The 24,801-nt window shown below is 32.3% G+C and overlaps 2 protein-coding genes across 6 annotated transcripts in view; both read right to left on the bottom strand.

Annotated features, from left to right (window-relative positions):
- The window catches only part of LOC145305625 (uncharacterized), a 63,071-nt gene extending 40,314 nt beyond the window's left edge, over positions 1-22,757 (bottom strand). The window contains exons 1-17 of one of the 5 annotated variants that reach the window (XM_080147315.1): positions 22,700-22,757; positions 21,703-21,752; positions 21,332-21,363; positions 17,571-17,628; positions 16,923-17,002; positions 14,448-14,476; positions 12,835-13,477; positions 11,789-11,829; positions 8,532-8,574; positions 7,162-7,223; positions 6,660-6,713; positions 6,394-6,436; positions 6,031-6,080; positions 5,666-5,702; positions 5,095-5,124; positions 4,779-4,868; positions 3,531-3,568 (exon numbers count right to left, since the gene is read on the bottom strand). In XM_080147315.1, the coding sequence (XP_080003441.1) occupies positions 3,531-3,568; positions 4,779-4,868; positions 5,095-5,124; positions 5,666-5,702; positions 6,031-6,080; positions 6,394-6,436; positions 6,660-6,713; positions 7,162-7,223; positions 8,532-8,574; positions 11,789-11,829; positions 12,835-13,477; positions 14,448-14,476; positions 16,923-17,002; positions 17,571-17,628; positions 21,332-21,363; positions 21,703-21,752; positions 22,700-22,704 (1,385 nt within the window). In that variant the 5' untranslated portion in view covers positions 22,705-22,757. The remainder of the gene's footprint in view (positions 1-3,530; positions 3,569-4,778; positions 4,869-5,094; positions 5,125-5,665; positions 5,703-6,030; positions 6,081-6,393; positions 6,437-6,659; positions 6,714-7,161; positions 7,224-8,531; positions 8,575-11,788; positions 11,830-12,834; positions 13,478-14,447; positions 14,477-16,922; positions 17,003-17,570; positions 17,629-21,331; positions 21,364-21,702; positions 21,753-22,699) is intronic. The other 4 variants (XM_080147309.1, XM_080147310.1, XM_080147316.1 and 1 more) reach the window with 4 other exon arrangements.
- The window catches only part of LOC145305626 (ADP-ribosylation factor-like protein 6), a 91,528-nt gene continuing 68,308 nt past the window's right edge, over positions 1,582-24,801 (bottom strand). The window contains exon 10 of the mRNA XM_080147320.1: positions 1,582-2,852. The gene's annotated coding sequence lies outside the window, so the exon portion shown is untranslated. The remainder of the gene's footprint in view (positions 2,853-24,801) is intronic.

The following is a 24,801-nucleotide window of genomic DNA, read 5'->3' as shown; positions in this document are numbered from 1 at the left end:
CCTATAGCAGTTAGGTACGATTTAGAAAGCGTAGCAACTCTTTAATCATTAGGTACCAGAATGTCTCTACGCAGATTTTAAGCATGTTGATTTTTTACTTTTTATCAACAAATTTTTATGTGATCTAATTATCCAATTGTTGTGATTTTTGGTATACTGATTCCTGGGACAACAAAGTACAATATTATAAGCAATGCAAATCTATAATCAAGTCCTAAAAATGTAAGTATGTCCAGTCCATAAACATTATACTTTAACAAGAAGTTTTTCAACAAATTAACTCACAATTTGGCTTTGACTCTTATTCATTTATATTCTGATTATTCAGTTCTGACACTATACATGTGTTAATGTCTGTTTGTCCTCTCGTTCCAGAGCTTCGCTTTTATGGACGTTGTCATTTTTGTTTTCTAATAGTTTAGTAGTTCTAATAATATGCGAACGACAGCCGTTTGCCGTAAATACTTTTCTCGTATCGCTTCGAAACCGATTAATATCCGATGGAATAGAACCCGTTAAGTTCTCAGCCATACAGAATCTAGAATCGTATTTTATCCTTCAGCATTTCGGGGCTAAAAAAAACAGGTTTTAATCTTATAATTGTACATTTTTATATCCGCGGAAAGTTGTTTAATATAATGCGAGAAATAAATATTCTTGAATTTTCAATTTTGTCCCAGTAAATTATAATTTCTTTTTCAAATAAAATTCAAAATTTTTTATTAATGATTGATTATATAGAGGTTATCAAGTAATCTATTTTCATAATTTTAGCTATTGATTAAATAAGGGGGGGGGGGTTTTAATGCAACCATCTCGTAATCAATGTATAAATGGCACTTAAAATTCGAATTTTGATCTGAAATTTTGCATGAGTAATCCTTGGTAGGTCTATTTTCCCTAAATCGAAAAAAAAGTTGAAAAAGTAAAGGCTAACGGCTCAGCCGTTTAGCCATTTTTTGGCTATTTTTAGGGCAAATTTGTCATAAATTACGTAGAAATCAACTTATTGAAACATATTTTTGCTTTAAATCATGTGAAATGATACAAAAAAAAACATTTTTTAGATTTCTAGTACCAGCAACTTCCGGCTAGAACAGTTTGAAAACGTTTTGGATATGAAAAAAGCATTATGTGGAGAGAGGTTTCGTGATGGATTTCGCTTGAAAATACCCAACAAATGTCTAAACGGATGAGCAGCCAGCCGTTAGCCGCTACTTTTCCTACTTTTTGTTCAATTTAGGGAAAATAGACCTACCAAGGATTACTCATGCAAAATTTCAGATCAAAATTCGAATTCTAAGTGCCATTTATACATTGATTACGAGATGGTTGCATTAAACCCCCCCCCCCCCTTAGTTTTAAAAGCGAAGCTTTTCTACATGTAATAGGGTCATTCATGTGAAATTATAATGGAAGCGTAGCAACACTAGTCATTATCAAAAGGGCAGTACGTTATATTTTGGAAATTTTGATTCATTAAACAATTAAACAATATGTTAAAAGCATGGGTTTTTTCATCTTTATCAGTTTTAAAAAGTAGTTTTTTGTTAAATTGTTAACTTATCTGATTTGTTTAGGTACCTTTTAATGGAGGTTGTCATCCTTGTTTTTATTTTATAGCTTGATAACATATTTACTATGATGATGTACAGTATAGGGTTGGGCCGAATACTTTTTTAGCCGGATACCGGATATCGGATATCCGGCTGATTTCTAATGCCGGATATCCGGTTCCGGTCGGATATCTGGCCAACGTTCTTTATCCGGCAATTTACCGGATATCCAACCGGATAACCGGATATCCGGCCGGATATCATGTAACCGGATAGTTTTACAATCCGGTATCCGGTCGGATAGTGAAAATGACCGGATACCCGGCCCAACCCTAGTACAGTATATTAACTAGTTATGGTGAACACTATAAACTTTACAAGTAAAATCATCAGAAAAAAAATTGTAAAGCAGAGCATATAAAGACTCAAGTAAACTTAAGTTGAAATATTATTTCCCTATAAATTGCTTTGAAATCGATTAATATCCAGTGGATTACAACCGGTTCTCAGCCATATGGAAAAATTATGTCTAGCATCGTATTATATCCAGTTTTTCTACGAATATAAAATGTGCAATCATAAGATTTCAACCAGTTTTTTTAACCCGGGGATAAAAAAAAACTGGTTTTAATCTTGTACATAATTGTACATTTTATATCCGCGGAAAGATGTTTATAATACAAAGCGAGAAATAACTATTATCATAATATAGATCATGCTGAAATGGGAAATCCAAATATTCTTGCCATGTGATTATTACCAGATTTTCAAATTAAAAATTAAATTTTCCAAATTAAGATTAATCTGAGTCTACTCTGCTTTACTGTTATAAATAAATATATTACCTATTGACAACATTTAAACAAATAATACTGAAGAAAATTTTACTAGTTATGGCTCGGATTGATTATGGCTTTTTAGAAGGGTAAAAAAGCCAAAGGGGGATAGATACATGAAGAAAATTTACAATTGGGTAATTTTTTCATCATAGGTATTGAAAAAAAAGTTAAAAAGTTGCCTATCTAACATAGTTCAAGAACTACATGGTATAAAGGGATAGTTGCATGAAGAGCATTTAAGAAAAAATAATTCAAGCATAAGTTACAAATAAACCTTCAAACATATGCCCTATAAATGTAATTTAATCCATTGAACAGGAAAAAATATGCAGTTCACTAAATTCAAGTTTAAATGCATTTCGTGCAACTATCCCCTTGATTATATAATCTTCATGGAACTATCCCTTTTTCTTATAACACATTTGAGTTAACTCTTGTGCGAGAGTTTTAGTGGTTCCTAAAGTTATAAATACACAGATTTGACAGCACAGTAGGAGCCTAGCAACCAAAAAAAGTCTTCTGACATACTATGGAATTAAATACCTATTGAAACAAATTACATAAATACAGAATTGTTATAGTGTCGTATTGTAGACAGCTTTCCGCGGATAGTAAAATTAAAAGACTATTTCACGTATTGATGAGCCCAATGAGCCGAAGGATCTGGCCAACAGAATTGGTATATTAATTTTAATATTTCGTGGGAAGCTTTCTGTAGTACGAGGTACGATACATGATTTTTCTGTATGGCACAGAACTGGTTAAGATCCAGTAAATATTAACCAGTTTTTTAGCCATACTGGAATAGCTATTTATTGCATCATATCATAACAACTTTCCGCGCATATAAAAATGTACTATTATAAGATTAAAGCCAGTTATTAAGCCCCAAGATGCCGAAGGCACGGAAAAAAAAATGATTTTCTGATTATGATTGTACATTTTTATATTCATAGAAAACTGGATATAATACGATGCTATACATGATTTTTCAGTTAACTTGTTCCAATCCAAAAGATATCAACCAGTTTCTTGGCCATACTGGAATAGTCATAGCTGGGGTGTGAGGGGTGTGAGGGGGCATTCATTCTCATAAAAATATCAAAATAAATAAAAATATATTGCTCATATTTACCTCCTAGTATTAACATCATTCAAGCTCGACATCAAATTCTAAAAAAGACAAAAATCTCTGTAATATCTTTCTAAATATATCAGGGTTACATTCTTTTGATAAAGAGGGTCATTTTTTGCGTAATTCCGTTAAGTTGGGTGTTGGGTTGAAGTCAAAGTGTTCTTAATTTTGATCAAATGTAAATATATAATATGTTCATAATAAAGAACAGTTTGACTTGATAAGAGCATTTGACAACCCAACTCCCAACTTTACGGAATTAGGCGAAAAAATGATCCTCTTGGTTATTTTCAATACCTAGCGTGATTTTAACTTCTCCCTGAGGAACATTTTAAAACTCTTAAACCTAAACGGAGGGGGGGGGGGGAGAGTAATACAGAAAACAAGAGGAGTGATAAACTTGTTCTGTCATTTGGTAACATTAAAACTTAGAGATTAAGTTTAAAAAAATTAAAGTCCACCAACTTTTCCACCAATAATATATAATAATATAAGTGGTACTTAATTTTGGGGTTCATTGTCCTATCCCTTGAAATCAATCCATGTCTGTCCTAATACCCATGTTTTATGTTAACCTTGCTATGTATATGTCATTGTCTAACTATTTGTCTATATATTTCTTTCTTTCTGATTGCATGTCTATTATTCTAGATGTCTCTTTTTTTCGATCTTCCTTCATGAAGTATAATCTATCTACAGATCTTTGTCCATCTATCTATCTATACCTGGAACTTTGAAATGTCTTTTTATCCATATATACATGGAACCTTGCAGTGTTTATATATTTATCTATCTATCCATCCATATATATCTAATACCTGGAGTGTCTATCTATCTATCCATATATACATTATACATGGAACCTTGCAGTGTCTATCTATCTATCTATCTATCTATCTATCTATCTATCTATCTATCTATCTATCTATCTATCTATCTATCTATCTATCTATCTATCTATCTATCTATCTATCTATCTATCTATCTATCTATCTATCTATCTATCTATCTATCTATCTATCTATCTATCTATCTATCTATCTATCTATCTATCTATCTATCTATCTATCTATCTATCTATCTATCTATCTATCTATCTATCTATCTATCTATCTATCTATCTATCTATCTATCTATCTATCTATCTATCTATCTATCTATCCATCCATATATACCTAGAACCTGGAGTGTCTATCTATCTATCCATTTATACATGGAACCTTGCAGTATCTATCTATTGATTTATACCTGGAACCTTGAAGTTACATCCTGTTCAATGTTTGAAAGCTTATTGTTTTGATCACTATTAATTTTATCTTGTCTCCCATAGATTTCTCTCTATAAACATAATTCAATAAAATAATAAATAACATTGCATTTAGGTACTCATTCTAAATAGAAGGTTATAGAACAAAGTTTAACTATTAAGTTCATCATTTGATAATTGTCCATTTATTTGAAAAAAAAACATTTTAAAAAATTTGCAAATTAGCGTAATGACAATAATTCACAAAAATTTAAAATTCTATCTCTAATAGCAGGCAGCCGCGGTAGAAAAGTTTACCTTTGCTGTAAACAAATCTTGATTGAATTTCTAAATAAAAATATTTTTAAAATAATGGCGAATATCGAATTTTTTTTAACAAAGATGACAACATCCATAAAAGCCAAACTCTGAAATGGTTGGACAAACTAACATTAACACTTGTAGAGTGTCAGAACTGAATAAGCAGAAAATAAATGTTTAAGTCTAAACAAAATTGTAATTAAATTTGTCAAAAAACTGCCTTAATACAGTAAGCTGTTTAAGGGAATACTTACATTTTTAGGATTTGATTAAAGAGACCCTTCGCTTATTACTTTTTACCTTGTAATAAGAATCAGTATCCAAAAAACGTGATTTTCTGGTAACGATTATAAAATTGCTATGCTTTCTGCTTTTACCTAACTGTTATAGGAATCATCATGCAAAGTTTGAAATCGATAGGACAATTCTAATGGGACTAAATTAACTGTTACACGCAAAGAGATAACAATCCTTGACGGACGGACCAACCCTATTTATAGAAAAGCTTCGTTTTTAAAAAGGCACAAAAATCATTTTGTTAGTATTATAAAAGCATATTAAAAATAACCTGTTCAGCTGCAGTTATTTGACTTGTTGTATTTTTACTAAAAAGACAATAGGTACACGATAAAATAAAAATAAGGATGTTTTGAAGCAATATCCCTCCCCCTTGTAAGGAATAAGGACGTTTTTGTCCTATGCCTATCACCGCCAGTGCCCTAACCCTGCGGGACTACCCAGTTCCAAATGTAACCTAACCTATAGTATAAACACAAAAACGAAAGACTGGCCCCTATAACTTTTCCAATTTATTTTAAAATAAGATAGGAGGGAGGATGCTCATGCTCAACCAGCAACTATCATCCCAAGAGAATTAATTCTCATCCGAATGATAAAAACATGATTTCACTATCTATAGAAAAATATTTTTACCTTATAGAATTGATGTCATTTAAATTTTTCTGAATACTTATTTGATGGTCCTAAATCAAAGTTAAATGATTATTAATAACTCTCATTTATAATTTAAGAAAAATTATGGAAGTGGAACAAGGGGAGGAGTGTCTAATTCCCCCCCCCCCCCCTATAACATACCTCTTAAGGAGGTTGATTTACCCTACAATTGGACAATTAAAAAGCATACTTCTTTAAGTATGAGGAACTTTGACCTATTAAAGCCGTCACTGCTTCTTTGACAACGAAACATTGACACCTCCCCCCCTTTTATAAGTAAGGCTAGACATAAAAAAATTATTAATTGCCCTTTGATTCAACATATATGCATGAAAGTATTACCTTAATGTTTCCTTCAATTTCAGGTATTCTATTAACAATGTTGCTGAAATATAATATATGTTTATTTATCTGTGCCTTACTCCAAATTACAAGAATTGATAAGATTTTAGAAAAATTGTATTTATGATTTTTATTAGATATAGGTTAGGTTCAGTTGCTGTTAGAGGAGATTTTGTGGTCTTATAAGTTGTTGTTAGTTGGAATGAAAATAATCATCCATTTCTAAAGATAAAAGAAAACTTAAAAGATTGTTAACTTCATTTTACCTCAAATTATTAATCTGATAGCTAAATTTTCTTTCAATCTCACTTTTATAATCACTAAATAATTTAAATTGTATTTTTTTATAATTTTTTTCACCATATTCAATGTAAGATAATGATTAGAAATTCGGAAATTATAATAGTAAAAGGGAATAGTATAGCTTCTGCAGTATTGCGTAAAGTTGTGGGTAAGATTCCAGTCAAATGCGCTTATTAGGTCAAACTGTTTTAAATATGCGTTAGATCAACATTAAAAACAGTTAGACTTAATAATTGTATTTGACTGGAAGCTTGCTCACAATTTACGCAATATTGCAGAAGCTGCTATTCCCATTTCAGTTTATTGTCGTAGTAATAAAAAATTATGAATAAAACTGTAGGAAAGTGATTCTCATGCTGATTTGTTGAAAACAAGGCATACCTTAAAAATTGCTTATAATAAAATTGTAGGATTTACAAAATCCACACAGCGAAAATATTTTTTTTTAGAAATCAAATGCTCTACCTAAATTTGTCATCAAAATCTTTAATTTGAGATTCCAATCTTGTAATCTTTAAATCTTTGTCCTGAAATAAATGACATTTTTAGTAGCATAGATACTGTAGAGTTTTAGCAGGTTTGTCAATGTCCACCCAACCATGCCTCAAAGAAATTAGGCCCAAAAAATGGAGTGGAGTGTTGGAACGTTTTATGCGTTCAGCCATTAAGTGTTAAAGTTAAAATGTATTGAAGAAAATCATTTTGATTTTAGCTAACCTGATAAAGAGAACTCTACTTGGAACATTATTTAAAAAAATATAAGGGAGGGGGGCGTAATGACATTTAAACTTAAACCGTGAGCAAAATGGTCTAAATATTGAGATAGACACTTGAAACTTGGTACATAAGCCTAGTCCTAATAGATACTACATCTAAATGAAACAAAAATTCAAAATTTGTATTTTAATGTTAGGTAAGAAAACCCTGCGGAAATGGGATTTTTAGGCCTTTTTTGGCCTATTTTAATGTAATTTGATGTAAAACTCACTTTTAATTGTTTTTCTTAATTTTTTTCCTTAAATACTGTATGTCTATTCATAAGGACATTATATAAGATGATTCAGCAAGTTTTGGACTAAAACTCACAAAACCTTTATTTGATATATGAAACACAAACTTCAGAAAAAATGCACTTTACTCTTGCGAGCCACTCACCTAGCCCACTGGGATCGGTCCCCGGCTTGCTAAATAATCTTAAATAATGTCCTTGTGTATAGACACAGTGCATTCAAGGGAAAAAACCTAATAAAAATCAATTAAAGGTAAGTTTCTATCAAAATAGACCAAAAAAGGCCTATAAACCCCATTTCCGCAGTGTTTTTTTTACCTAACCTAACCTAAAATTTAAAAAATTTGATTTTTTTTGCCATTTAGATGTAGTACCTATAGAACTAGGCTTATGTACCAAGTTTCAAGTGTCTAACTCAATATTTAGACCATTTTGCTCACGGTTTAAATCTAAATGTCATTACACCCCCCCCCCCTTTCTTTGTTATTTGATAAAAAAAACAATGCTATATTAGGTGTGTGACTATTTTGAGACTGATAATACTAAGGAGTGAGGGGGACATCGAGCTGTTTATTACACTAGTCCCCAAGGTTTTATAATAACGTTTACTTATTCATTGGCTTCACAACTTTAGGGAATTTTGATTTATTAGTTCATTAGATTGAGTGTCCGAACATTTCAACTACCAATATTATTCTGCTTGAGGGGTAATTTTGTCTAACATCATAGGGGATGTATATCAATTTATCGGCCATTATCTTATCCCTTTAGATGCCTGGATAATACTTATTAAACTAGAGTAGCTAGGATGATATTTGCATCTTACTAGGAGGGAAGAAATAAGATTATTGACTTGATCTTGTAAGCTCCTGAAATAGAAAAATAAAATAATAAACATTCACTGAAATCTATAATACAAAGTAGAACGATGTCTGTCTGTCTGTTTTTTTTGTAGCGAAGGATCTCGCTAACCGCTTAACCGATCGGGTTCTCTTTTATAGGGTAGCTTCTCATAGGTCCCGGGAAGGTTAATAACTATTTTCTTGGGGGGTGAGACACCCCAAACCCCCCCAAAAAATGAAAAAAAAAACATGTAAAAATATTTTTTTTCTTCTTAAAACTCAAATTAAAATAGTGGGGTTGACTACCCCCCCCCCCCAAAAAAAAAAAAAAGTCCCCCCCCCAATTTTTTTTTATATCTAAAAAACGAAAAATTGGTTTGATTAAACCTCTTGGGGCAAAGCCCCTAGAGGCTAGGGGCGAAGCCGCTAGTAAACAAATAAAGTATTAGGGTAATTATTTTATTATTACATTTTAATTTATATAATAACAATTACGAATCTAGGAGGGGGTGGGGTGGGAGCAATCCACTACCTTAAATTTGAGTATATTTAAGAGATATTTTTTGAGGCAATTTAACTTCGGACTCCGGAGAGTAGAGATAATTTCTTCTCAATTTAATAAAAAATCTTTCTCGTAGTCTCAAAGTAGAGTCTGAAAAGGTTCTATTTTGGAACACACAGGCAGACAGACATCCTGCCAATTTTAGTTCATGATGTGTAAAACAGAAAAGTTTTTAATAATTTTATACAATATTACAATATAAAAAAATCAGAGGTGGATTCTTAAAAAAAATTTGCTCCACTAATCGATTAGTGGGGCAAAATTGTTTTCGTGAAAAATCCTCCAAAATTACAAAAAAATCTACAAAAATTTAATAAAATCTAATGTTAATAACCCTTCTATGATTTTGTTTAATTTTTGTAGATTTTTAATGTGATTTTGGTGGATTTTTCACGAAAACAATTTTGCCCCACTAAGCGATTAGTTGGGTAATTTTTTTTAAAGAATCCACCTCAGGTTTGTTTAATGAAAGCTAACAATATCTTAAAATGTCAAAGATAATTAAGGACATGCAGAGAGAGAGGAGACAATGGACTGTTTATTAAAATTGTCCCCAAAGTTTTATAATAACGTTTTCTTGTTCATTGGCTCGACAACTTTGAGGACTTTAGTGAATTTTGATTAGATGGTTTCTTAACTTGAGTGTTCAATCGTTTCAATCACTAACTTTTCGCTACAGAAGGGGTAATTTTGTGTATTATTATTGGAAAGGGGTAGTTGCACAAAGTGCATTTAATCCTGAATGTTTTAAACAGCATATTTTTTTCTGTTCAATAGTTTAAACTACATCTATAGGACATATATTTAAAAGAATTTCAATTTTCTACCATAAAGACTTTAAAAAAGTTATATTTTTGGGATATATGCAACATAAATGGCTCTCCAGTTTTCACAAAAAAAAGCATGAAGACTATTATGGTGGTGCCTAATTGATTTCTATTAATTTGTAATACAAATTTGTATATGCTAGAAGGTATTCTTGTAACTAATGATTGCAATCAAACTTGTTAAATGCACTTTATGCAACTATCCCTTTACATCTACATATCGGATATTGTCTTATCCCTTTAGACCCCTGATGATCAGGGAGTAAGGGAGGTGACAATGGATTGAATATTCAATTTTTAGGAGTCTCAGACTTTGGGGACTGGCTTAAAGGGAATGTGCAAGAATTTAGCAGTTTCTGACTGAGTTTGGGGACTTGCGCATAGAATGCCGCTACTCGTTATGTATGTTTTGAATATTGCAGACGGGGAGAAGGGATAACGGAAGTGGGGGGAAGGGAAATAAACACTCGTTGTGTTAGTTTGGAATGTTGCAGACGGGGAGAAGGGAGAAGGGAGGTGGGGGCAAGGGACAAGGGAAATAAACAGAATAAAAAGGGGCAGTCATATTCTTGCTAGCAGCTGGCCGGGTCCAATAATCTTTTAATATAAAATCACACCAAAAAACCTCAATATATTTCATCAAAAACAAGTTGTGATTTCACTTTACATGACGCTATGGAAATCTATTATTCAATTAATAATCCCTTTATAATTTCCTACAAATTTATTGAATTAAACTGGATTTCATGCCCTTTCTTTGATAACTCTTATATTGAATTAATTGCCCATTGTCCCCTCCCTTACTCCCTGCCTGATGATTATGTGCTTATTTCCTCCGCTGGGTAGAAACTAAAATATTTATTTAATATGCTTTTCTTTCAAATACCTATCTATAATCATGCTCAAAACAAAATGTTAGAATTCCCAATTCATGCCTAAATTTATGAATTAAGCCACGTTTTTTTACAGGGGATCACTGCCATGTGCAATAAAAAAAACCGAAAGGCAAAGCATGCAATAGCTTGGAAAAACGCCTAACCTAATACTTCTTGTATTTACATTATTTTCATTTTCAATTTAGAAACTGATATATATTTTTTTAGGTATAATAAACACTTTCACCTACTTTAAGAAACAGTTATAGATTTGTTTTAATGAGTCAGTTTTCTAATTAAAGGTTCTATAAGTACTATAAAACAACCTGACTCAAGTAGTAATTTCTATGTAGTATACATATGTACATCTACTCATCTATGACAGTTTTCGGTTTTTATTAAAAGACCCAATATGTACAAAAAAAACAAGTATAACAACATCCATAAATAAGAAGCTAAAGTAATAAGACAACAATTAAACAAACATTTACAGAAAAAAATGAACATGAATTCGAAGCAAAATTGCTGGAATAATTAAAAAATGCCTGTGTGATCTAATGAATTTTTATGTCCTAATTGTCATATTTTTAAAAATCTATATAAATCAGTATAGAAGTCACACAGTTTAAAATGGCATTGGATAGGATAATTCCATCATATTTAAATGACGATATATTATTGGATAACAGATGTGTATGATGACTGATGCTCAATGTAGAAAAGCTTTTTTGATGGACATAGAATATACGTGGATGTTATGACAGGGGGAAAAGGTTGCTAACATAGAACTCCCTTATTGGTCAGTTCGTTCAACCATTAGGATGGAAGGGGATGGGGCAAAGGGGGGATTCGTTATTTTAGCCCACTGCGTTTTTCACTCTAATAGAGAACATGAAAATCTGGTGTAAGATCCAAGTAATAATACATACATTACTTTATCCCCACTACATGCTGGCAAGCTGTAAAGCTTGTCTCACCTTAGTCTTTCTCTTAGTCTTCCTTTCTTTTTTTCCTTTTTCTAGTGCAAATAATTTATATTGAATAGCATCTTAAGATTTTAAAACTTTGTTAAAATACAAAGAGTGTCATTTTTTTCATGTATTTTCCGTTAAGTTGTTTGTTAGCGCTTAGTCAAATGCGCTTATTACGTCAAACTATTCTTAATTTTGACCATTTCATATATGTACATTTGGTCAAAATTAGGAATAGTTTGATTACATAAAAAATAAACGAAAAAAATGACCCTCTTAGGCTCTTAATATTTCCAAAATATCAATTTTATTTGAAAAGAGGGACAACCATATTTTGGGTAGGTATAAGTTAATAATGGTAATAAAACAAGGATGACAACATCCATAAAAGCGAAGCACTGAAACGGTAGGACAAACGGACATGAACACTTATATAGTGTCAGAACTGAATAATCAGAATATAAATGTATAAGAGTTGAAGCAAAATTGTAAGTAAATTTGTTGAAAAATTGCTTTATACAGGATAATGTTTATGGACATACTTACATATTTAGGACTTGATTATAGAGTTGCTTCGCTTATAACATTATACTTTGTTGTCCCAGGAATCAATATACCAAAAATCAGATCAATCGGATGATTAGATCACATAAAAATTTGTTGTTAAAAAAGTAAAAAATTAACATGTTTAAAATGGACGTACGGACATTTTGGTAATGATTATAGCGTTGCTACACTTTCTAAATCGTACCTAACTACTAAAAGAATCACCATGCAAAATTTGAAATCGATAGGACAATTCTAACATGCCTAAATTAACGAAAAAAGCTATCCGTTACGGACGGACGGACCGACCCTAATTATAGAAAAGCTTCGCTTTTAAAAAGAGTAAAACAACTATCATTTATATGAGTGTAGTCCGTACAGGGTACTACAGTTTAGACTTCCGGCTGATTTATAAAATTGTTAAAGGTTGATTACCCTGAGGCCTACAGATGGCTGCCCTGCCCTAAAAATGATCCTTTATTTTCTGTAAATTATCTGTTTAAAACCTTAGTTGACTTTGTAGTTGGCGAATTTTGATCTCTGTTGATGTTTGGTTTGTTAAAATGTTGTCTTTGGGTGGTTGTTGGAATGTTTAAATTCTTATGGTCTACAGTCTGTTGATTTTGATCTCCATTTTGATTATACACAAATGACTGCCTATAATCTCCATTAACAAGCCCCTGAGCTGCATTTGTCATTGTATTCTTAACATTTTGAATAGCTGATAAACCAGAATCTCCATTATTGCGCCAATATCTTCCTATCCCCGTATTCTGACCTCCATTTTGTGGACTGTCTTGGTATACTTGTCCATTTGTAGATGCAGGACTAACAGCATTGTTTATATTGTTATTTTGGTCTGATACTCGAGGAAGAGAATCTCGGATGTCCATTACAATCCAGTGTTCTTTTGCGAAAGTGGATGACCATATTTTTTGGCACCGATTATCTTCGTTACAGTTGTACCATTTTTTTGTATCTTTAGCTTGACACAAATTATTCATTAAACATTCTAAATTTCTAGCATTTTCATCCCATTTATAGCACATTCTCCTATTGACACTGTCATAACATTGATTATTGTAGCAATTAACTAGATTTTTGTATTGGCATTCCACATTATCATATGCAGCTTCTCTTCTCTCACGCCTGTACAACAAACTTTCTGCTCCAATTGTATAAACATTTAACCAATAGCTAAATTGCTTTACAAGGAGGATGTGCACTACAATGGTTTGGGCAGGAAGGGGGGGGGGGGTTACTCGAGAACCCTTAGAGCTATAGTAAGCTAATTTGGGATTTAAGGTTCTGTAGGGCCAAAATTACTTTGAAGATTATCGGTGAAAATATAGATTTCTAGCTATAATTCTTTCTTACCTCAAATCCAAGTTTTGGCTTGTTTAAAAGAAATAATTTAACTTTTATATAAGTAAAGATTTTAATTACTACAAAAATATAACTTACTAGCAGCTACGCCTCTAGGTGCACTTTTGGTGGGGTAGGGAAAGTCGACATTCCATTTTTAATTTTTTTTAAAAAAGAAAATTTGGAGGTGGGGGGGGTAATTTTTTATAGACGATTTCTTTTAGGATGATGAATCCCCCATAATAGTTATAACCTTCCCAGGACCTATGAGAAGTAACATTGCAAAACAGATCCTTCAGTACAAACAAGCATACAGACAGACAAACACCCTGTTACTTTTATGTGAGGATTACAAGTTAATATAAATCAAAAACATGAAATTGTGTAGAAAGTAAAGTATAGAAAACAAATAAAATATAAATTAAACTGTGAACCTCTCTGGATCTAATCTACAAAAAATCCACCCACTGTTCCAACAATAATGAGACACTTGTCACGGAAATAGGTGGAATGAAATGTCGACTTCAAAATAGACAATTTGGACATGTTGTCTTCTATCAATGTGTTTTTGTACATTTGTTTTTGTGTGTTAATTTGATTTTTGTTTACATTTGAAGAAGCAGAAAAGGGAAGTTTCATTGTCTATTTTTGAAGACGACATTTCATTCCGCCTATTTCCATGACATATGTCCCATTTGTGTTGGAACGCCACCCCCTACTTGAAACCCCTCTCTATTAAATTAAGTAAAGTTACCTTAGTTCCTCAGGATTTGATGTTGCACCCTGAAAAATATTTTAAAATTGAAATAAATTTAAAAATATTAGGGTAGTGCGGGGTTAATGCGGTCGGGGGGTACAATTCCGGTCAATCGACCAACTTTTTAAAAACCGTTTTTTTACCGGTGTTCTAAACGTTTGCGAGAGATCTTCAGAAAAGCAAAGTTGTAGTTTATTGCCTATACTTTCATTTCTTACTTTTTGTCAGATCACTCCTTCTATGATTTTTTTGCCCTCAAAAAGTTGCAAAAAATATGCAAAATTTTTTTTTTAAAATAAGCCATGTTCAACCTAAAATTGTGAAAAAATGGTAAGTCCTAGCGACCTCCGGGTTTTTGTAAATGAAAGATATGGCATTCATTTATCGTTTGCAATTGAAGGCGTTGTTCTAACTTGATTTTTTCATAATTTTTTTTTCGTCTAAAAAAAATGGTCTATTCCGGTCACTTTTTTTTACTTTTTTTTATTACTGTATTTATAACTGTATAATACCCTAATGTTTAATTTAGGTGATCTGGAAGCATAAACAACCTAAATTAAACATTAGGTTAACCTAAATGCATGACCTAAGCTTTAATCATTGCCTTGCCTGTTGTGTGATGTACATTACTAGTCATTTTACTGCTTGTATTATGTCATGTTTTGTTGCCTAAGCTTTTCAATTTGTAAAGACATTTAAAATTTTTCAGACACATTTTTATAGTAATGGGAAGAGTATATCACCCAAAGGAACGCCTTAAATATTTGCCTGAAGATGTATCAGCTGCATTGGCTCATGTAAGAAGGGGTATGTCTATTAGAAAGACCGCTAGAAGATTTAAAATTCCAAATGAAACCCTTGCATCTTTTTCGTATAAGAGGGTGTTCGCGATTTTTGCGCGGTTTGGATTTTTTATGTCAAATCGGCTAGGATTAAGCTAGAAAGGTGTTTAAGGTGTCTATAGAAAGCTCTTTGCATGTCCTAACAAAAACTCCGCAGGATATGGGTTCTATCTCCAAGATTTAGAGTACATATTCAAGATTTTGCATTTTCAAAATTCCTGTTGCATAAAATGTGTTGAAATATTAGAGTTAGACCCCATATCATTTCGAGTTAATTGTCAGGCATGTAATTTTGCATCTTTAGACACCTAGTAGGTCAATCCGCTAATTTGAGACAAGAAAAAATGTATCAAAAACTGCTGTCAAAACTGGCAGGATTTTTAAAATTAAAAATTTTTGGGGAAAAAATCACTTTTTTCAAGAAATTCCAAGACCTGCGAATCAGAAATTGCCTCTAATTTATGTATAAAGCTTTAAAAAACCTTATCATATAATAAAAAGTATGATTTTTTTAAAAAGTTTGCATGAAAAAAATTGATGTTTTTTTTGCGATTTTACCGACTTTTTAAAAATTGGAAAAATGTTGTCAAAAAATTGTCTGATCTGCATGCGACTAGTACCGTTAGAAAGCTAATGACCTCAGCTTTCTACTCATAGTTTAAAATGTTAAAAAAAAATATTTTAAGGGGGTGTTCCTACCCCCCAAATTCAACTGACCGAAATAGCCCCACCGGTGGGGTTATTCCGGTATAGGCCAACCGCCGCCCTTTAAACCGATTTTTGACCGACTTTTAGTTGCGAGATCTTAACGGGACCAAGACAGGCTTCTTCGTTATTGCCATATCTTTCATTTGCACTCTTAAAAACAAGAAAAAGTTTTTGGGAAGTATGTTTTTTTTTAAGTTGAAGCAAAAAATTTACCGGAATAACCCAGCACTACCCAATAATTTTTTATGTCTAAGATTTTTTTAAGGGGGTAAAATAAGGGGTGTCAAAAATTTAAGGGGGCCTATCTAATGTGATTTTTTAATTTTGAGGGGGTAAAATACCCCTTTACCCCTACTCTTGGACTTATATGATGTTGTGATTGTAATTGTTTAAGTAAGATAAAAATAGCAAAAGTGCGTTTTGGATTTTTTTTATTATTTTCTGGTAATAAGCATTTTTTGAGTGTGTTCTTGAGCTGCACTACCTATGGTATACATTTGTTATAGTAATTCTTTAAATACCCTTCAATTCTTGGAAAGCAACAAATTAAAAAAAGTAGTGCACAACTTCCAGGGAAGATTAGTGTCAGTCCAGGACTGTCTTAACTCTATTTTGCACAAAGGGAAGAGGGGGATGGCAGTGGAAATATATATAAGAAATATGGCTTAATGAAATTTTGTGTTACATGATAGAATGTTTTATATATGATAAGTATCTTCGCTGTTATATATATTATAATAGTTATTTCTCGCATCGTGTTATAAACAGCTTTCCACGGTTATAAATTGTACAATTCTATATTCGTAGTAAACTGGATACAAAATATGATGCTAGACCTAATTTTTCACTTTGGCTAAGAACCGGTTCTAATTCACCAGATATAAATCGGTTTCGAAGAGATAGGGAAAATAATTTTACTTACTTGATCTAAGTTAAAGTTGTTAATTTTACATAATGCTACAGAAGATATAACCAGTGAAACTAACACAACAGCTGATAATCCTGAAAACAAGGATGACAACATCCATAAGTAGCGAAGCTTAAATAATATGAATTGAATTAAAAACAAATCACGAAATCTTTTAAAAATTAGGGGAAACTTAAAAATCTAGGAATCGAACCAATAGGCAAATCTCAATGAAACTTGATGGTAACTAGAATACGAGTCGAGAAAATAATGAAAATTTAAAAATCTAGTAATAGATCTAGCGTAAAGGAAGAACTGACGGACAGACAAAGTATATTAGAGAGTATATTTTTTTTCTGTTTAATAGTTTAAATTACATCTATAGGACATATATTTAAAAGAATTTCAATTTTATTCCACGTAAATTTTAAAATATCAAGACTTAAAAATCATATTTTTGGTAGGTATATTTGCAACTTATATGGCTGTCCTATTTTCACAAAAACAGCATGAAGACTATTTTGGTGGTGCCTAATTGATTGCTATTTATTGTTTGTAATACAAAATCGTATAGGTATGTTAGATGATAATCCCGTAACTTATGCTTGCTTTAACTTGTTAAATGCACTTCATGCAACTTTCCATTAAAAGATGTAAACTTACCAATAACAATGCCATTATCTTTGATAATATTTACAATGCTTGTTGTCCTCTTAGGTTCCTTAAATTTAAAATATTATACTGGTTAGTAATAGGAAGTATATGTGTACGTCCAGCTACTACTACAAGCAGAAAGTAAACAATATATAGGAGAATTTTTGAGGTTGAAATCCAATGATAGCTATTGTTAGTTTACTAGAACATAAGATATTGAATAAATTCACAACCCTTAATGAAATACTAACGGTTTTGCCCCTAGAGGCTTTTGAGGGGGGAGGGAAGGGTTAGTTACCCCCGTGGGGGCCCCATTTCAAATTAAATTTTCGTAAAACTTTTTGAATAAATTTATTGGGGTGGGTAATTTTTTTATTAGCGATTTCTCTTTGGTGGTACCCTCCCCCAAAATAGTTATAAACCTTCTCAGAACCTAAGAGAAGATACATTGTAAAGGACAGCCATGTCGGTTTAGTGGTTAGCTACAGCAGGGGTGTATATTCTACATGGGATCCCCTGCTCAGGGGGGGGGGGGGGAAATAAAAAATAAGTGGTTGGAGAGAAAAAAAATGTAAAAATCTAGAAACTGAAAACATTTATTCCATTCCCCTCCCCCCCCCCCCCCCTCCTTGGGGAAAAAAACTAAAGAAATGTGTTGTAGGAGGGATAAAATAAATAAAATATAGAGTTTTTTAAATATTTTTCCATTTTTCCCCCTACTTGGTGAGAAAAAACTAAGGGGGGGAAAAAATAAAAAAAATTGTAGCAGGGAAAAAAAATAAATCTTGTGCAGAATATACACCCCTGAGCTACAGACAAAAAACTAAGGGGGGGGGGGGAAGTTTGTACAGTTATAGGAAATGAAATTCAGTATAAAAGTTTGGGAGGGCCGTGTGGGCTAGTTTTTATAGTTATCAACCTAATTCTTTTGGTAGGCTCTCTTATATGACTGGATGTACACATAAAACTTTGAAAATTGAATTTCGGCACTTTCCTTCTTGGGGCTTGTGGAGCACAAAAACCCCCCAAACACTAAAAATATGAGTTCTGAGCTTATTTTTAAAGATATCAACCTGATTTTTTAAAAATAATACTCTTTTGACATAACTGAATCAACGAACCATTACAGATTTCATTTTGGGACTTTCCTTCTTGTGGCTTGTGGAGCACAAAAACCCCCCAAACACTAAAAATATGAGTTCTGAGCTTATTTTTAAAGATATCAACCTGATTTTTTAAAATAATACTTTTTTAACATAACTGAATCAACGAACCATTACAGATTTCATTTTGGGACTTTCCTTCTTGGGGCTTGTGGAGCACAAAAACCCCCCAAACACTAAAAATATGAGTTCTGAGCTTTTTTTTAAAGATATCAACCTGATTTTTTTTAAATAATACTTTTTTAACATAACCAAATCAACGAACCATTACAGATTTCATATTGGGACTTTCCTTCTAGGGGCTTGTGGAGCAAAAGATCCCCCCAAAACACTAAAAATATGAGTTCTAAGCTTATTTTAAAAGATATCAACCTGATTTTTTAAAAAAATACTTTTTTAACATAACCGAATCAACGAACCATTACAGATTTCTTTTGGGACTTTCCTTCTAGGGGCTTGTGGCGCAAAAGACCCCCAAAACACTAAAAATAAGAGTTCTAAGCTTATTTTTAAAGATATGAACCTGATTTTTTTAATAATACTTTTTTAACATAACCGAATCAACAAACCAGATTTCATTTTGGGACTTTCCTTCTAGGGGCTCGTGGAGCAAAAGACCCCAAAACCACTAAAAATATGAGTTCTGAGCTTATTTTAAAGATGTTAACCTGATTTTTATTAAAGAAAACTTTCTTAACATACCTGAATTAAGGAACCATTACAGATTTCATTTTGGACTTTCCTTTCAGGGTCTAGTGGAACAAAAGACCCCCAAAAACACTAAAAATATGAGTTCTGAGCTTATTTTTAAAGATATCAACCTGATTTTTTCAAATAATACTTTTTTAACATAACCGAATCAACGAACCATTACAGATTTCATTTTTGGACTTTCATTCTTGTGATTTGTGGAGCAAAAGACCCCCAAAAACACTAAAATTACTTTTTGGGGGTCTTTTGCCCCACTAGCTTCTAGAAGGATAGTCCCTAAATGAAATCTGTAAAAGTTACCAAGTTCGGTTATGTTAAAAAAGTGTTCTTAAAATAATCAGGTTGATATCTTTAAAAATAAGGTCAGAACTAATATTTTTAGTGTTTTGTGGTTCTTTTGCTCCACAAGCCCCTAGAAGGAAAGTCCCAATATTTTTAGTGTTTTGGGGGTCTTTTGCTCCAGTAGACCCTAGAAGGAAAGTCCGAAAATGAAATCTGTAATGGTTTCTTAGTTTGGTTATGTTAAAGAAGTATTATTTAAAAATATCAGGTTGATATCTTTAAAAATAAGCTCAGAACTAATATTTTTAGTGTTTTGTGGTTCTTTTGCTCCAAAAGCCCCTAGAAGGAAAGTCCCAAAATGAAATCTGTAATGGTTCCCTAGTTTGGTTATGTTCAAAAAGTTTCCTTAAAAAAATCAGGTTGATATCTTTAAAAATAAGCTCAGAACTCATATTTTTAGTGTTTTTGGGGGTCTTTTGCTTCACAAGCCCTTAGAAGGAAAGTCCTAAAATTAAATCTGTAATGGTTCCTTAGTTCGGCTATGTTAAAAAAGTTTCAATAACAAAAATCAGGTTGATATCTTTAAAAATAAGCTTAGAACTCTTATTTTTAGTGTTTTGGGGGTCTTTTGCTCCACAAGCCCCTAGAAAGAAAGTCCCAAAATGAAATCTGTAATGGTTCGTTGATTCAGTTATGTTAAAACAGTATTATTTTTTAAAAAATCAGGTTGGTATCTCTAAAAATAAGCTCAGAACGCATATTTTTTGTGTTTTTGGGGGTCTTTTGCTCCACAAGCCCCTAGAAGGAAAGTCCCAAAATGAAATCTGTAATGGTTCGTTGATTCAGTTATGTTAAAAAGTATTATTTAAAAAAAAATCAGGTTGATATCTTTAAAAATAAGCTCAGAACGCATATTTTTAGTTTTTGGGGGTCTTTTGCTCCACAAGTCCCTAGAAGGAAAGTTCCAAAATGAAATCTGTAATGGTTCGTTGATTCAGTTATGTTAAAAAAGTATTATTTAAAAAAAATCAGGTTGATATCTTTAAAAATAAGCTCAGAACTCATATTTTTAGCGTTTGGGGGGTTTTGGTGCTCCACAAGCCCCAAGAAGGAAAGTGCCGAAATTCAATTTTCAAAGTTTTATGTGTACATCCAGTCATATAAGAGAGCCTACAAAAAGAATTAGGTTGATAACTATAAAAACAAGCCCACACGGCCCTCCCAAACTTTTATACTGAATTTCATTTCCTATAACTGTACAAACTTCCCCCCCCCCCCCTTAAGTTTATAGAATAGAATTTCCTAGGTATCTATTTATTAAGTATACATCTACTATATTCTTATATTAAACTATTGTATTTACGATATGGATGTTGAAATTCTTGTTTTTTGGGGTAGCAAAGAGGGTAATTTTTTTTAGCTTAATCCCATAAAGTTAGGTTGCGGTCAAATACTCCCATTAAGTCAAAGTGTTTTTATTTATAACCAAATATAATATATATATATGATGAGATGGTACATAATTAAGAACAGATTGACCTAATAAGAGCATTTGACTACAATCCAACTTTACTTAATTACGCGAAAAAAATGACCCTCTTATTATGTTTTTACTTTGCCCGAACAGTCTCCGTTCTCAAAACTTCCTAAAAAATAAGGATATTTTGTATATAAAGTACCTAGGTACCTACTTCAGTTATTTTGGTGCTTTTTCTCTAAGTATAGAGAACCGTTCCGACCGTCCCCCTCATTTTAAAAATAAATTGTAAATGTAAGGGGAAGGGGAGAGAATGCTATTTTTTTCTGCTAAGAATTACCCCTTGGAATAAACCTGCAGTGCCCTAATCCTGCTGGGTTACCCAGTGCCTAATGTAACCTAACTTAAACTGAGCTAAAGTAAAATAACACCAGTCCATCAACAACAAAAAAGGGGGTGGGGGGGAAACCACCATTTTTATTCTGAAAACAAAATATCCTTAATTTGCCTGAGTTATTGATATCTACTTTCAAAGGATATGTTTCCTCCCGTTGTCCACTGGATAAAAACAAGAGCTGAGATGGGTTTTTAAAAGATGCCGCGTTTTTTCTCGGCATTTTTTACGCTATGAAATACAAGCGCGGCATTCGCGAAATCTAAACAGAGTATACAACTTAAGAATTCAAAATTTTAAAATTATTATTTTAGACCATTTGTATAATGTCTAATATAGCTCTAAAAAGATATATTAATTAATATGCAGCAAAAATGGATTTAAGATAATTTGTTTTTGTTTTAAAAAAGCTGTACCAACAAAAGCGAAATAATTAAATAAATAGTTGTATACTCTGTTTAGATTTCGCGAATGCCGCGCTTGTTATTCATAGCGTAAAAAATGTCGAGAAAAAACGCGGCATCTTTTAAAAACCCATCTCTGGATCTTTAAATCATTTTAGTGGTGAGAGCACAGCATTTTATGAAATGTCGCGCTGTGATTGGCTGAAATTTGGCTCACCACTAAAATGATTTAAAGATCCAGCTAAGGATAACAACATCTATACGGAAGAAGTGAAGCTAATAAAAACCTAATTTTAAGTGTATGTTCCGAACACACAACCTGGGATTGTAACACACCCTTCCATATAAACTATTTATATAGAGGATGCTGAAAATAGACATACGTTTTTAAGACAGTGCTAAGCTTATAATATCCTGCCTAATAATCCTTAGCATCAATCAATATTCTAAAAATTAAGTTATTAATTATTTATGCGTAGGTACCTATAGTCAAAAAGCCAAAATATTATTAATATTCTGATTAAAATGTTATGGGTATTAACTTTTTACTATTGTTTCTAATTGAAGTCAGTAACTGCTTTTAATAGTTCAGCGAGCCATGAGGGATTACTAAGTAACTTTAACGATTTTGAGTTTACTGTATAACCTGATTTTACGGACAGACATAGCCTACATGTATAATAGCCTCGCTACTGAGTCATACGTACCTCATTTTCTCTTATTTAAGGTATAACCTTAATTCCGCATTTTTTATTATCTTAAAAAATACCCCTTTAGATTTAGCAGTCTAACTAATAAAGGACGGCGGGAACATTGTTTTACCATTCTACAGCTTGGAGGAGTCATGGTGTTTCTTAGGAAAGGGGATAACCACCCCCCCCCCCCCTACTCCTTGTGCACTAAAATTTCTATTGGGGTGATGTGAAACTAGATTAATTCCTATAAAATTTTACACTATGTACTAAAATAAAGATCAAGCTCTAAAAGAAGATCATGCTTTCAAGGTATCACTGAAGATTTTAAAAAGTAATGCAGGTATGGGTTATGGGGTGACTGTACTAAGTGTCCAAACCTTATTCTACCATCCTTTTATAGAAAAAACATGATGTCTTCCGTCCGTAGCTTAAGATATTCAGGGCGACCACTCCAAAACAAAAAAAATATAGTATTTTTATAGTATATTTTTTTAACCCATATAGTATATATAGTATATTTTTTAAAACTCATATAGTATGATATAGTATCGGACTTAGAATTATTAAGTAATACATAGTATACATTATCAATAATAACTCAAAGCATAGCTGTTATCAAAGCAATTTCACATAGAAGTTGCTTACTCTGTGATTATTAGGCTAGGTATTAATGTGAGACTATAGGTTATTTAGGATAAAAGTTTACTTTTGGTTAGTATTTCACATATATTTAATCAGTTTTTGGATAAGTCTCAGGTTTAGGTGCTGCAGGCTATCTGGAAGGTGGTTTCTTGACAAGTAAAAAATTTAAATTTCTGTTTGAAGAGTTAGAGATCAACTTATAAAACAAAATATGCATCTTTTTGGATGTTATTAACATAAATGAAGAAAAATTAAAATAGGCCTCCAAGTTCTGAACTTGCAGGCCTCCAGGTCCACTCTGGACAAGTTAGTTTTTTTATTTGAAGAGTTAGAGGCCAACTAATAAAACAGAATATGCATCTTTTTGAATGCTATTAACATATCTGAAGAAAAAATTTAAATCGGCCTCCAAGTTCTGGTCCTGCAGACTCTGGACAGGTAAAAATCAAACTTCCCTCAATTGAACAGTTAATGGTATATTTGTTAAACAAAATGAGCTTATATTTGGATGTTCTTTATATATTTGAAGGAAAAAAAAAAACTTGGCCTTAACCCTTACAGATCGGGCCCCAATTCCCACCTTAATAGATTGAGGGGGGGGGGGGGGTGGCTCAAAGAGACCCCCTTCTATCTCGGCTCCTGGTACAGATAAAGACGTAAAATTTTTTTCTGGTGGTTCATGTGTATTTTTAGATAAAATTACTTTTTCTAGTCATAGCAGTCAGACCGCTCCTTAGCCGCTTTTTAGCAGCCAGCCGCTAAATTTTAAAACAGCTGTAGAGCGGCCAATTTTGCAGCTAGGATGGCCAAATTTTAGGACAAACTTTTATTTTTCATAACAAAAAAAAATACTTTTTCTGATCATCGCTGAAAAACGTCAAATAAAATAAAAATTTTAAATTTAAGGAGTTAGAGGTTTATTAAACAACATAGGCATCTGTATAGATGCTATTTATATGTTTATAGAAAAATGACAACCGACCTCCAGGTTTTGTTGCTGCAGGCCTCTAGGTGGACTCTGGACAGGTAAAAATAAAAATTTCTTATTTATGTAGTTAGAGGTTAGTTTATAAAACACCATAAGCATCTTTTTAGATGTTATTTACATATCTAAAGAAAAAATACAATTGACCTCCAGGTCCAGGTGCTTCAGGCTTCCATGTAGACTCTGTTCTGAATGAACCTGAACTTGGATCCCGATTGTTAATATTATCCAAGTAAATACATATTCTGTTATATAAATAGACCTCTAACTCTTCATATAGGAAATTTGATTGTTTACCTGTTCAGAGTGGACCTAAAGGCCTGCAGGACCTGAACTTGGAGGCCGATTTATATATTTTCTTCAGATGTGTTAATAAGATCCAAAAAAAATACATATTCTGTTTTATAAGTTGACCTCTAACTCTTAAAATAAGAAATTTGATTTTTTACCTGTACAGAGTGGACCTGAAGGCCTGCAGGGCTTGACC

The sequence above is a fragment of the Acartia tonsa genome, chromosome 14 (assembly GCF_053477335.1).
Source record: "Acartia tonsa isolate MP-2025a chromosome 14, ASM5347733v1, whole genome shotgun sequence".
Lineage (NCBI taxonomy): Eukaryota > Metazoa > Arthropoda > Copepoda > Calanoida > Acartiidae > Acartia > Acartia tonsa.
Note: the sequence above shows the minus strand (reverse complement) of the source record. Positions and strands in the feature narration are given on the sequence as shown.